This window comes from Setaria viridis, chromosome 6, assembly GCF_005286985.2.
Source record: "Setaria viridis chromosome 6, Setaria_viridis_v4.0, whole genome shotgun sequence".
Lineage (NCBI taxonomy): Eukaryota > Viridiplantae > Streptophyta > Magnoliopsida > Poales > Poaceae > Setaria > Setaria viridis.
In genome coordinates this window covers 35,356,993-35,371,518 of record NC_048268.2, presented here as the reverse complement: position 1 = coordinate 35,371,518, position 14,526 = coordinate 35,356,993, and the positions used below count along the sequence as shown (strand labels likewise).

At 48.1% G+C, this 14,526-nt stretch overlaps 1 protein-coding gene across 1 annotated transcript; it reads left to right on the top strand.

Annotated features, from left to right (window-relative positions):
• Positions 1–1,062: 1,062 nt before the first annotated feature.
• On the top strand, positions 1,063–2,992 carry LOC117859960 (protein SHORT INTERNODES 1). Its single transcript, XM_034743165.2, has 2 exons — positions 1,063–2,118; positions 2,254–2,992. The coding sequence occupies exons 1-2, from the start codon at positions 1,560–1,562 to the stop codon at positions 2,619–2,621; spliced, it is 927 nt and encodes a 308-aa protein (XP_034599056.1). The 5' UTR covers positions 1,063–1,559; the 3' UTR covers positions 2,622–2,992.
• Positions 2,993–14,526: the final 11,534 nt, after the last annotated feature.

Here is a 14,526-nt window from a genome sequence, read left to right as displayed (position 1 = left end):
AAAAGAAATGATTTTTTTTAATTCGGTCCCTCTAAACCGTTGCGCCACTAACAGCAAGCAGGGCTCGAGAAATGTCTCTTCTTTAGAGGATCATCAATTCCATTAATCTCTCATCAGAAATGGAGTTAGTGCTGTACTGGGAGAGCTCGGGGGGTCAACGGCGAGTCCAATAGTGGCGCTCGCCCTACAAACCGGGGCGGGGCGACTTCCTGCTTCCGGCCGCAGGCAACCGGGGGAGGAAATCAAGGGGGCCCTGTCACGTACGACGTCACGCAGATCTCCGCTAGATCGCCCGCCCTGTCCCGTCCGGCCGGATTCTTTAATCCAACTTGCCTTTTTTCGCAAAAAAAAAAAAAAACTTGCCTTGCTCAGCTCAGCCTCAGCTGCCTGCCTGGTCATGGAGTCATGGTCATGGCCACCGAAAAGCGGAGTCCTCCTGCCCTGCGATTCCTTTTTCTTTTCTTTCTTTTATATGCACGGGCGGTCGCGGCGCGCGGCGGGCAGAGCACGAGCATGATCTGGCCGGCGGTGATGGGCGGGCGGCAGATCGGCCCAGCGCCACGAGGAGATAGAGACGGCGGCGGAACAGTGCCGCCGCCGGCGGGCATGCGCGCTCGTTCCATCACGCGGCGTCAGGTTTAATAATAGTGGCCAGACCGTTAGGGAATTCTTCGATCGCCTCTGGAAAGGCTTTGAAAAGACCCGCCGGCCGGCCGGAAAGACGAGCTCGCTAGCGGCCAACATATATTTCCTTATCAGATGTCCACCTCCAAAGACGATCTTGATCGAGTGGTTCATTTTGTGTGTGGTAGCACACATACAGAACATGCATCTTGCCGCCGGCGACGACGCCCATCGCCGGCGGCAGACCACGAGGAAGAAAGTCGCCGGCGAGAATCTCATCCGACGGTGGCGCGTGGTTGAACGGTCGCCGCATTTCACAGCCTCTGTAGCTCGTGGGGTTTTCTTCTTTCCCATGTGACGGCGACGAGAGGGAGTAGTTCGTACACTCGTGAGGAAATACGAGTACGACGTCGTAGAGTACGCACGCAGAGAGAGAGGGAGAGAGTATTAAATGGGGTCGTTTTGGGAGCGTGCAGGATCGTTGGCGGCGTGGCAGGCCCTCCCCTGTCGCCTCCATCACTCGCCTCACCACACAAAAATTAAAGCGACCGCAGCGCTCGCTCACCTCAGCTCCTCTCAGCTGCTGGCCCTGGCCTCCCTCCCCCTCCCCTCCCCTCCCCGTCTCCCTCCTCACGCGCGGACACGCCAAAATTCTAGGGAACCCCCACTACGCCGCACCCTAGCTACCCCGCTCGCTCACCCTCCCTCCTAGATCGATACAGCTCGCCGCACGCACCTCCTGCTGGGCCGCAGGCCGCGCGCGCGCGAGCGATAGCGCTCACAATTCGCGCGCGCCACCCCCATGCGGCGGATGACCACGCCGGCTCGTCGGCGGCGGAGCGCGGCCCACCACCGCCAGTAGCAGCCGGGCACGGGCGATCCGGCGCGCGATCCGCCGCTAGCCGCTGCCCGCGCGGGCCTATGGATCTGGCCGCATGGCGGGCTTCCCTCTAGGCGGCGGCGGAGGAGGAGGAGGACACCACCACGACGGCCGCGGCGACCACCACCACCCCCACGTCAACCCTTCCTCCTCCGGCTCCGATTCTGCGACTGCCGCGGCAGCCGCCGCGGCCGCCTACCTCTACACGACGGCCGCTGCGGCGCCACGGGGCGGCGGGTTCCAGCTATGGCCGCACCACCCGGCGCAGGAGCACCACCACTTCTACGCGCCCAACATCATCCGATTTGCCGATGACCCCGCCGCCGGCTCCTCGCGTGGCGGGAGGGGCTCCGCCTCCGGCGCCGGCGCGGGGACCATCAGCTGCCAGGACTGCGGCAACCAGGCCAAAAAGGACTGCGCCCACATGCGCTGCCGCACCTGCTGCAAGAGCCGGGGCTTCGACTGCCCCACCCACGTCAAGTCCACCTGGGTGCCCGCCGCCAAGCGCCGCGAACGCCAGCAGCAGCTCACCACAAGCGGCGGCGGCGCCGAGCCGTCCAAGCGACCGCGCGACACCCAGCCTTCTTCCACCACCGCCACCACCACTTCCTCCGGTACACTGCGAAATTAAATTGCACTCCTCCACTACTCCACTAGTAGCCAAGCAATTCACGAGCTCACGGCTAGCTACTTGCTTATCACTAATCATCTATTGAGAATCATGTTCATGTGTGATGATGATTGATCAGGAGAGCAGCAGCAGCAGATGGCGATGGTGGGCGAGAGGTTCCCGAGGGAGGTGAGCTCGGAGGCGGTGTTCCGCTGCGTGCGGCTGGGCCCGGTCGACGAGGCCGACGCCGAGGTGGCGTACCAGACAAGCGTCAGCATCGCCGGACACGTCTTCAAGGGCATCCTGCACGACGTCGGCCCGGACCCGTCGGTCGCGGCGGGCGGCGGCGGATACCGACACGCCGCCGAGGGGTCCTCCCCGAGCACGGCCGCGGCGGGCGAAGGCAGCGTCGCGGGGCCCGTCTCGTCATCGGCTGTGGTCATGGACCCGTACCCGACGCCCGGCCCCTACGGCGGCGCGCCGTTCTTCCACGGCCATCCGAGGTGATCAAACGGCCACCTCGCTCCATTGACGGCTCTCAGCTTGCTTCATCATTCCTCGCCTTCCAATCCATGTCTTGATATTTTTCTTATTTACTTACTAGAAGTACCATCATCATCTCTAAATTGTCTGTAGATTTTCCTCTCCTTCATCTCTTCTCTCTCATTCTCAATGATGCATAAACTGATGAGCAGCGCTGGTGTTCATCGCGGTTTCTTTAGGATCATACTACTACTGTAGTAGCTAGGCCATCAGGTTACTGGAAGTATAAAGCTTTGGACTAGCTAGGGAGCAGTGTTCATGATTAAAAATTTAAAATCTCACATGATCGACAGTTAGGTAATCTGGTGCCTTGGGAGAATGGCAATCTTGATTCATACTGCTCTGGTTCATCTGGTTCAGTGGTGGTGATGATGCTGTCCCCTGGTGGTATATATCTTGCAAATATACTTTGATCGAGTACGGCTAGTTAAGGTTGCTTTACTTGCATATTTGCGGAAGAATACACAGTGCCATCTAATTTCTGATCTACTCCTGTGTGGCTGTGTCTATTCCATAAGGTGTGACACCTTTGCTTTAGCTTTTCTCTTCAAAAGCTGAGCCCTAGTTTCCTACCTAGTAGCTACTGCTGATTAGTTGGAAATTTGGTGTGAATGATTGCTGTGTTATGTTCGTTAGAGAGAGAGAGAGAGAGGAGATCGAGGAGAGAGGAGAGAGGAAAGGAGAGGAGAGGAGAGAGATTTCTTCCAGTCATCATATGCTCGAAGAAGGCTGCCAGAGTCAGATATCTGTGTCTCGGGAAGAATCAAATGGCAAGATGATTGGACGAGAATGCTAGTTATGTGCTTGTAGCAGTCCTGACACTCCTGATGATTAGAGAGTTTCCAATGTTTCCCAGTTTAGTTATTGCGAACATGGTTCTGTCCGATCCCATCCAATTCCATCATATCCTATCACATCATAATTCAATTGTCATCTCAAGCAAATTATTTTGCCATGCATCTTAATTTAATTTAATTGTCATTTCAAGCAGTTATATTTTCCTAGATAGCAAATTAAATACAGTTTGCATTGGGTGAACTGTCAGCGCATAGAGTAATAATAAATCCACATTGCGATCCAAGGAACGATATTTCCACCTTTTATCTTCAATATGTACATTTCTTGATAAGCACATTCATGGTTTATCAAACAATGAACAACGAGGAACTTATGCTACTATTATTGGTCAGTCATGCTCATTTATGTGTATTGGGCACTCGTGGAGACTCAATCAAATGATTTATTACCAACCTTCAAATTGTATGCATATTTGGTATCAGATAGTTTTATGGTTAATCCATTCGAATATACGATAATATTAATGATGTTGTGATTTTAATCTTCACTGAAGCCAAATTGCGTTATATGCTTGATCTAGCTAGTAGGACTTTGGAAGCTCGGAGACGATGCATATTCTACCATATGCGACCATGTTTTTTTCTACCTGTGCCATATTTAGATTTGCGCCTTTTGTAACAAAATAACAGTGCACTAGCGTGAACGTTTTCTTGTAGATTTTTGTTTGTCTTCATCAACGCTAGTGCACTTTGAAGGTTTCAAATTTTGTTCTCTGTAATGTCCCTTTATGCATATGTGGGAGCTGTGGGGTAACATATTCATGAAGGTGCTAATCTGATTTGACACATATGATGGCATTATATATACTGTACATAATTAAATAGCATTGTCCCGTTCTTCTCAAAGTCACTGAAAATAATACTAATTTCCAAATGATTGCAGATTTTTCCAGTGTTCCTTTTAAATAAGTGCGGTTATCCTTGAGTTCACTTCCAGATTTACTTGGAATGACTTAATACAATCGTTGTATTCTTTTGACAATTTTGGCCAAAACATCATATACATTATGAATGCACCCTATTCTACGGGTGATGCAGAATATGTCTTCAATTTGTTGAACCTTATATAATTGTGCTATGCAACTTAACCCATATGATTCCCCTAGCTTGTAGCGTGCTTATGCATTCTTTTCTGTCCAATTGACTGTTGATTCTGTCGTTTACTACTGGTGGTTTATTTCAAAACATTGATAATTCTCTGGGAACATGAAGCAATAGTTCATGATGATACATTTGACCTAAGGTAGATCTAGAATATCAAAGGGCACTGTACTAATTGACCTTTGCTTTGCTACTGCATGTAATGTTGACAACATTATTACAAAATCTGAAAAATCAAGCATATTATCTGAAGTAACCCTGATATAATAATCCTATATATAAATGTTTTACCAGTCTACCAATATATGGGATGCATGAATATATTCATGTGTGTTTCCTGTACAAAAGAGGAGCTAAGTTACCAGCCTAGGTACCTGTAATTTCCTCAAACAAAAACTTGATGTTTTTTAATCAGATGATGAATTATCGTTTTCAAACTCTCTCGTACATGTCTGAGGATAAAACAGGTGAATTAGTTGGTTGTCTAAGCGCTTGTTCATCAATTCTTTAGCTAGATAGAAGTCACCATCATTAGTATAATATTGTATTTGTCACGCAACTCCAAAGATGCACGGTGATTCGGCCTCATCTCTTTGGCTTTGATCTGTTCCTTTCACTGTAAAGGCTAGGTGGAACAATAACCAGTAACACCTTTCGAACTTTGCTAGAGAAAATTCATACATACGTTTCCGATTCTGGATCATGCATATACTAAAGTCGTCAAAGCTGTTAGTAATTTTTAAGTTCCGGGTATAGTATTTTTGCATTATCTTTTGAATCTTTTAAAGGCTTCGATAGGGACTGATTGGGCCTACCACTCTATTGTCATTTCCAGTTAAATTCAGTCAATAGTTAACGGTTAAGTATGCTATATATATCTATAGTATTACAAACTCTAAATATTCCAGATCAATGGATTGAAATTAATGTATTTGAAATAATCTACAGTTAATACATTAAGATGGATTACTGTTCTAATGATGAATCCACATTGAGAGACATAATTTTTTAGATGCATATATGTCACATTGCCAGAAATAATTATAGTGTGCTAATTCATAGAAATCCACTCTGAGATTTTTTTTTGTCTGTTAAGGGGAAGTTTGGTCTTTCCCAATTTTTCACTTGAACCCATTTTTTTAGAGAATGTGCATTTGCATCAATTGAAAGTTGCTGAATATTTACTATTTGAATATTGTCAGTAGGCGTATGATTCCACCACTCACGCAATCGAAGGGCATCTCTAAGTTTAGAATTGCTAATGAACTTGGGTCCTAATGTAACATAAGATTAAACAATATATGGTACGTAAGCATGTCCAAACAATTAATAACATATCCACAACGTAGGCTGTGGTTATTTATCCATTAGTACCGTGGGTATCCTGTTCTAATCTGCCATACATATCTTAATTATAAAGCAGCAAATCACTGTTTAATTAGACTTCTTTTTCGGAGCGTATCGTATTTGGACTTTGATATTTAAGTAGTACTTAGCATCTCATTCGCACAATCTTTTTAGATTTATTTTCTCCCTTTTCTTTCCCGAGAATTATACACGCGTGTACGAACCATTTGTACACATTTGTACAATGCAACCTATTATTCACAGCAGGAAGAAATCAAATGGATCGGCCAATCACTTTTTTCTTTCAAAATTCGGATCCAATCAGGTCACAATAATGTAGGGCTGCACAAGATCACACATGATGGAATAATAGCATGCATGCCTATGCAAATATTGAGCTATGTGTGTGAGAATAGTATATTCAAGAGGGTGCGTTGTGTTGTTTGTCAAGAACAGTTGATTGCAACATGCTGTACGGGAGAGTGGCACTCGCCACCCCTTTTCGCCGTTTCCCTTTGCGCCCTCTAAAAGGAGGGGAAATAAGGAGGCAAGGACGCGACAGATGCAGCAGCGAGCCGGCACTGTTCATCCCCCTTTTCCAGTAGAGAGCAGTATCGCAGTGCCGGAAAAATGATGATTTTACATTGCATGTAAAGTACGTACGCATACGTCGATCGACGATCATATCGCCGCATACTACATTCTTCTGGAGAAAACGGTTCACACAGTAGACGATCGAATTGATGGTATATGGCCGGATCGATGGCAGACGCGAAAACTGCAAATAATGCATGCATGCAGCAGTGCACCGTCTCATCTTTACCGCCGTCGCTACAGTAACGCATGCTCCCTAGCTTACCTTCTCTCTCCTGTCTCTTTTACCTGCTTCTACTTCTCGATCTCATGAGAGAGAGAGAGAGAGAGAGAGAGAGAGAGAGAGAGAGAGATTGGTAGGAAAGAAGCTGCTATGGCTACGAGCTAGGGAGAGCAGCAGCAGGCAGGGTTCTTCATGATGGGAATCCTTAGGGTAGAGTAGAGGGGTAGCTAGGGTGGGGAGAAGGAGGAAGCAGAGGGAGGGCCATGGATCCATCGGCCATATATTGTTGTTGCCGCGCCAAGCATGGCATGGTCCCAGAAAGGACGTCTGTCGAGTTGGCTGCCGCCGGCGAGTCACGTGCCTCATCAACCGCCCCAAAACCACCGCAAAGCTCCAGGATTTACAGGGTCCCTTCAGTGGCATCATCTGCCATTGCAGTTGCAGGGAGATTTCGCTTTCGCCGCCCTCGCCCACCCTTATTAGCCTGACCTGCTTGCTAGCAGATGGAGTATTCCCTTAGCTTGATCCCCATGGGTAGATCATGGATCGGCAGAGCTCCTGGTCAGGCCGGTGTTCCCTTCTCCCCTGCAAAACTAGATCGAGTTCATCTGTGTCGAGATCGACGCCTGCATGGTCGCCATCATCCCGGCCGCCCTTCTGGTCCTGCTGCCTGCTGGATCAGTGGATCACCATTATATATGCTGGCAGATCGTCAGTAGCTAGTAGACAGTATGTAGTAGATCATGGATCCATAGCTAGATTGCTCCCAGTAGTACGCGCAGATCAAGCTCGATCAGTACGTAATTATTCTTCTTCATGGCGGACAATTGCGCCCTTCTGATCTGTGCTAATCGAGCTTCATTGCCGTCAGGCACAACACGGCCTGTTTGTTTATTAACTGCGAGAGCCAGTATGTACTAGAACCTGTTGATAGTTTAATTCTGTGATTTAATTCGTACTCCCTCCATTCTAAATTACTATTCATTTTTATTTTTTTAGCATATAGTATTTGACATGCACCTAGATATATATTATGTTTAGATACATAGTAAAAGTTATGTATATAGAAAAGCCAAAAACGAATAGTAATTTGGGACGGAGGGAGTACTTGTTAGCAGCTCTACGGAAGATCAGGCAGAGAGAGACTTTATAAGAGATAATTGCTAGCTGATTCGTGTACTCGAGATCTTGTGGAGCATATCATCAGCTGGTGCACTTTCTTATTCTCTACAGGGTGGATGGATTGGAGTAGTTTAAGAGGCGTAGCATCGATCCACCTTTCTGCGGCGTAGTATGATATTGGATCCCCATTTCAGCATCGATTCAGCTTTCCGTGAGCGAATGTGATATTGGATCCACCATTTTGAGTTGTTTAGCCGAGGAGCTAGAAAGCAGGTCAGCGTAGCTGCTTTCTTGTCTCAAACATGCATGTGCTGATGTGCATGCGGCTGCGCTGCATACAGCCGCACAGGAAAGTTCATACACGCATGCATATGCGGCATTCTTTTCCTTTGCATATATAACGAACCGAATCTCACCCCCGCCGCCGCGCCTAATTAAATATTGGATCTGCCCCCTCCACTAATAATGTACGACGTTCAGGGTGAAAACCTTAAAAGTTTGTAAGTTTTTGGTCAAGAATTATGTTGATTTGTAGCAACTGATAATGTAGTGTAAGGTAAACTAATAGTATCAAAGATTAATTTTGGAAAAAAAAATATGATACAAAAATTGTCTTGCATCGATGCATCGGTGGTCGAGGGAGTACTTAGTTGTTCATTTAACTCGATTTGCTTGAATTTCTTGCATCAATTGGTTCATTCACAAATTGTTTGCATGCACAAACATACGCTGCTGATACGAGCACCTCCAAGAGACTCACATGCGCGGATGCGCCTACTATAGAAAAAAAATATCAACATTAATTTTTGAAATAAATTCAGACAAATAAGTCCGCTGCGAATTAGCGGTTTACTTATTATAGAAACAAAGTGATACATTTATATGAACGGACATTGTATCAGGATTTTGTGTGGCGTTATTTTTTTTAAAAAAGAAGTTGAATATGAATCCACAAATAAATCCTGCATTATTCTCAAGGTCTTAAGTATGGGCTCTGGACATAAACTAATGAATTCGTACCACGTACCACCTCGAATTGTCCTCCGGACATGTATGCATGGAGCGGCAGCTCGCATTTCTAGGAATCTAGAGCTGCAAAATTCGTTAATCCCAAGCACAGGACGACATCTCAAAAGAATTTCGACATGCAAAGAGCATCTGTGAAATAAAGCATGCAAATTGCTTGAGGCTTGAGCGTGTGTCGTTGTTCTTGTCCCAGTGGAGATCGATATAGGGATGCAATCATGTGTGCAGACATCTTCTGTGGCAGGGCCCCGTGCTTGCAGCTAGCGTTGCCCGGCGCGGCGCGGGCTCCATCTGCCGGCCCGCTACCTGCCGGGAGAAGAATCCAAGGATCCAGCCGGTAGCAGTAGCAGCTACCGTGATATCACCCCAGCCGAGAATGCATGATGCATGCATGTGCCCTGCTACACCAAGCACGCGGCAGCAGGTACAAGAAGCCAACGGCCTTTGACACAAAAGCAAAACACTATGCTAGCTAGCTAGCTATAAGTCAGTAGAGACTAGCTACTAGCTGCATGCTTAGCTACTAGCTACATGGATAAATGGGTTAAAAACCAAATACTTGTCGATATGTATGCACAATGGGAAAAACGACATTTTGTTTTTACGGCACGGCCCTTTGCATCATCCGGTGCTTGAAAGGTGGTGAAAAGATTCTTAAGTATTTGCATTGGTGCTTAATGTGTGATTATGACTTTTTTTTGAAACTTAATGTGTGATTATGACTTGGTTGACCTTCTTTATGCACCAGTTTGTATTCACTATTAAAAAAGAATTTTTAGGGGCGCTCTCTCTTTTTAGGTGCGGACCAAAAGATCCCTACCTCTACAGACAACATTAGGAGTACATTGTAGCTGTTGATCCAATCCTAAATATCAATATGCAGAGGTGGTGGATGGAGTGGTCTGCCCCATAAACTCAGCTCAATTTCCAAGGGCGGGTCATCATCCCTGTGCCTGAACATTTTCAGGCACAGAGGATGGGGTAGCCGTGCATTGCCAAGTATAGGATGGGATGAGCACCCCTGGAAATCGAGCTGATTTCTTGAAACAGACCACCCCATCAGCCGCCCTTGTAAACCGGTTAAAATCATATGGCGCACGAACCTGAAAATTTTCATGGGTCCCACATGCACTATCTCTTCTCTCCATCTCTATCGCTTCCTTGTACCATCCTCTCACCCCCGCATCTTTCCTTATCCACTCACTCTCTCCCTCTCCGTCTCTCTCCTTTATCTCCTACCTCTCTTATCTATCCTCTCCCTGGTTATCAAGCGGCTTGCGCGGCGGCAGCCGGCACAATAGCGGCAACCCGATGGAGTGGGGTAGCGGCGCTGGCATCCACGGCAGTGGCAACCCATCGCTTACCACCTTCTCTTGCTTCCCCAGCCCGAGCGGCGGTGCCCCAGTGGTCAATGCGTGGCCGAGATTCCTACCACCTCCTCTTCCTCCGCCGACCGAGCTATCCCCACCTCTTCCTCGATCTCCTAGCTTGGGGGTGCGGCAACAGGTTCGTCGGAGCGGTGACGTAGAGTGGAGCAGCAACGCGATGCGGCGGGCAACGCTCGCGAGCAGAGCAATGGTGGGCCCCACGGCGAGCGACACATTAGTTAGCCTGCTAAACATGTACTCCCTCCGTTTTAAATTCCAATTAGTTTTGACTTTTGCTAGATTCATAGTTATATATATCCAGCACTTAGAATAACTAAAAATGACCCGCAGTTTGGATTCCTTCGGCGCTATATCTAGGCAAATATAGCAAAACTAGGATTTTCATACGGTGCTACGATCGAGCCGAGGAGTACAGAACTCCGGCGCGAGCTGCCGTGCCCTTTACCGCGGTACGTACTCATTGTGTCGTGTCGCCGGCCGGCCGGTGTAGGTACGTATATGCTACGGTGTCGGCTTTTCGCCGCTGCTCTTTCGATCAACCGCGTGCCGTACGCACTGCTCTGCTGGGTAGCCGGCCGCGCTGCTCTGAGATCTCTGACGACGCGCCGATGGGAGCAGAGCAGCAGTAACAGCCTGCCGATCTGCTTTTGGCTGCGGAATTGTACCACCACGCGCCGGCCGCGGCCGCTGACATGTAGGAAAAAAAGGAGCCGCAGGCGCATGCAGGCAGTAAACTGTAAGGCTGCCGGTACGTACCCGGCCATCCGACCGGCAGCTATACCTACCTTAGCTTTGCACCTTTTGCATTGCCAGTAGTGTGTGAGTAGCATATACTCCTAGCTATATGCCGCATGGTGATCGATACGCATGGAACCTAGGAAATAAAGAATATCGATCGATCAGTGGTGCCTTTTTATTCGGTAGAGATCGAGATTATGGACGGAAGAATATCTGTTAGAAAGTTGCCTAGGTCACTACTGCTTGGCTACAAATTAAAAGAGGTCGAGGTATATATGCATCGCATCGTCGTCATTTTATGCTGCTAGCTAGCTAGCTAGAGTGCGATACTATGTTTTTTATATCATATATCGAAATCCCTTGGATTCTGTGCGTACATATACATCCACAATTCTATATCATGATTCATGATAAGTACTCCATCCGTTCCAAATTGCAGGTCGTTTTGACGTTCATATTTTTGCTATGCATCTGGAAACATATTACGTCTAAGTAAAAGCTATATGTTTCGAAAAGCTATAACGACCTACAATTTGAGACGAAGGGAGCGTGTATCAGCGAAGAAACAATCAAGTAAAAGAGGATCAGCCAGGTTTTAATGGCGCTGGCCCGGTGGTATTGGAATAGTGAGGAGTGAACTGTGCTGCATGCGCAGGTAAATAAGTGGGCTAATTATTGTTTGCGGAGCGTTGCGAAACGGGGCAAGCCGGCCCGCCGGGGTGTAAAAAAAGGGAGGAGGAAGGCCTGGGTGGGGGCCCTTGTGTTGTCTGTGATGGGCCGGCCTGAATTGAGCTTGGGCCTTCTATGTATTTGTTGTTTAGGTCACATGGGCCCCCAATTAAGAACATTTTGCCCGGTATCCTTGAGTACGTCGTCGACGACAGGGCAGTAGGGCCTGCTGGCTGGGAAGGTGGTGGTGGTGCTTTCATTTCTCGACAGGAGGATCGCCTTGTCTCTGGTACCCGGCCACGGCCGTGCGAGAATTTGTTTTAATTTGTTGCTGCAGAGCGTAACATCTACTGAGATAAAGAGTATGCCCATCCATCCGTGGTCTGTACGCCGTGCGTATCCCAAGGATGGCCACGCCTGCTCTGCCGCTATCTATCGCATTGGCATTGGCACCGGCCAAGCTAGAAGCCAATCCTCTGCACATCGCGGCAGCTAGCGAGCGTGGTACTGAACGAGATGGGAATTTCCACCGGTTCGTGCTCATCCACGGCGGCAGCACGCCGCCGCGACGGCTCGGTTTCAGGCATGGAGGCCGGCCGGCGCCTGGAACCCCACGAACATGCGAGAGAGCGAGGTCACGTTCACGCACGGCTCGCTCAGCTTTACCCTAGCTGCTCTGTCCTTTCCCGTGTTTGCTTTCAACAACACGCACGCGCCTTCAATTTGGCCTTTCTCCACTCCACTCCACCACACCACAGCATATCATATGACCTGCCGTGCAGCATAGGCTGTGCCTTTGGCATGCATGTTACCACACAAGACACAACCGCGCACCACCACATGAATGGAGCAGGTACAGATCATTCACCACCTCAAAGGCTCAAGTCTGAAACGAACCAACTCTGAACAATCGCCACCAGAACCGTTGCTATCATCTCGTGCAGTTTCCCTTGGGTATCGATCGATCCATCACGTGCAGAGCCCATCAGTAAGATGCATGGCAGATTGCGGGGCGTTTGTTAGTATCAGGCGGCCTTTATTCATCAATCAGTCGTCAGGAAAGCAAAAGAAAAGAGCAACCTAGGACGGACGATCGACCTGTGGCACCGACTGTCAGATGTCCGCCAAAGACGGCTCACCCTCTCTGCAGATATTCTATGCTTCACAAAAGCGAGAGGCCGGTGCTGCGCTGCGCACAAGCTTGGTAGTACACGTCAGGCATTCCAAAGCCCAAGATCTCTGCAGACAAATCACCTCCACAAGGAACACACCACCCCCACTAACTAACTGCTATGCTTAATTCAGGGTTAAGACAGAATCATGGTGTTTTGTGTGGCCCGCAGTAGCTAGTGTGCCACAGCTTCTTCTCCATCACCTGGCAGTGCAGGTTTTTGTTTCAGACAGGAAGCGTCTCGGTCTATGCACGGTCGTATATCCTGCGTGTGCGTTGGAATGGAGGAGCGGCGAGTTAAACTCGGATTGCAGCTCTTCTTTTTGCTACTGTTGGTGAATGGTCAAGGACCTAACTCTGCAAAGTTCACCGTTGTCCTGTTTCTCCGGGTGACCAGGTACCAGTTTTACCTAACTTGCTAACTGCTTTCTCCAATTTCCCATTCTTAAAGAGCAAAAAAAAGATATCTTATCGAGTCAAACTCCATTGTCCACCGACTAAGTTAAGTTGAGATGGATGTATGCTGTTGCTTTCTGACAGCTGGGTTCTGAAAGCAGACTGCAATACCCTAACTCATACGTGTAGCGCACACAGCACTGAACGACTCAACATGCGCTACCTAGCTCACCTAGAATTGAGTACGCTCACACTCTTAAAAGATTTAACATTTTTGAGAGCTAATCATAGTTTTTTTGCAATCTAGTGCCACTAGCTAGATTAGATGTCATAACAGTCGGGAAAACCCTTGTAAGCAAAGGCTTCAAACAGGCCAGTGCGTCTTGGTCTCATCATCAGGCTCGTGACGGTGCCTGATCGGCCCATGATTAAACGCAGATGGGGATTGGAACAGAAGGTCAAAGAGACAAGGCCAACAAATCATGGAAGGGTCGTCTCCGATCCCTTCCCTGACGTGCCGGGCAGTCCCCTAATTCGACACTACGGCGTCGTCGTCCATTGAAACGCCGGCAAAAACAGCGTCGTCACCGACACTTGTGCCCCTGCCACCACATCCACATTGATGCACAGCACATGATTATATTCTTTTTTGTTGACCAAAATCTTTGTTTATTTGTTTATTTTGTTTCTCTCTTCTTCCAGTTTCCATAACTGCACTAGCTTATTCGTCTCCAATGATTGACCATACACACTAACACACACATGATGTTGGAAAATTTTTGTCATAGATCATAGATGCATGATGGTACTTGCACTGTACGAGCAGCAGACCAGCAATGGCGTCGCCAGACAGTGCTGCAGGGCCAAGAACACAGTCCGGCCGTTTTGGGGAATCATGGCATGTGGAGTACCAGCCACGAGTCATAATGCCCTGGAATATAGCAAGCATCAAACAAAGAGGGCCACACTGCCATAACCACACTCACTAACTACGCTTAACAGTGCTGATTGCCGGGACAAGGTGACCCACGAGTAGGCAAAGCATGCCAGTGACACGGCACCTGATGATGATGCTCCGACCAAACGGTATCGTTCATCAGCTAAAACGTTTACTGACTGACTGACGGAAATGTTACAACTGATCGACCAAAAGTTTCAGATAAGTGAAATGCAGTGCAATTCAGAACCAGGCGAGGAGGAACCTGAATTTTCTTCAGATAACGTTGTTTACTCACTC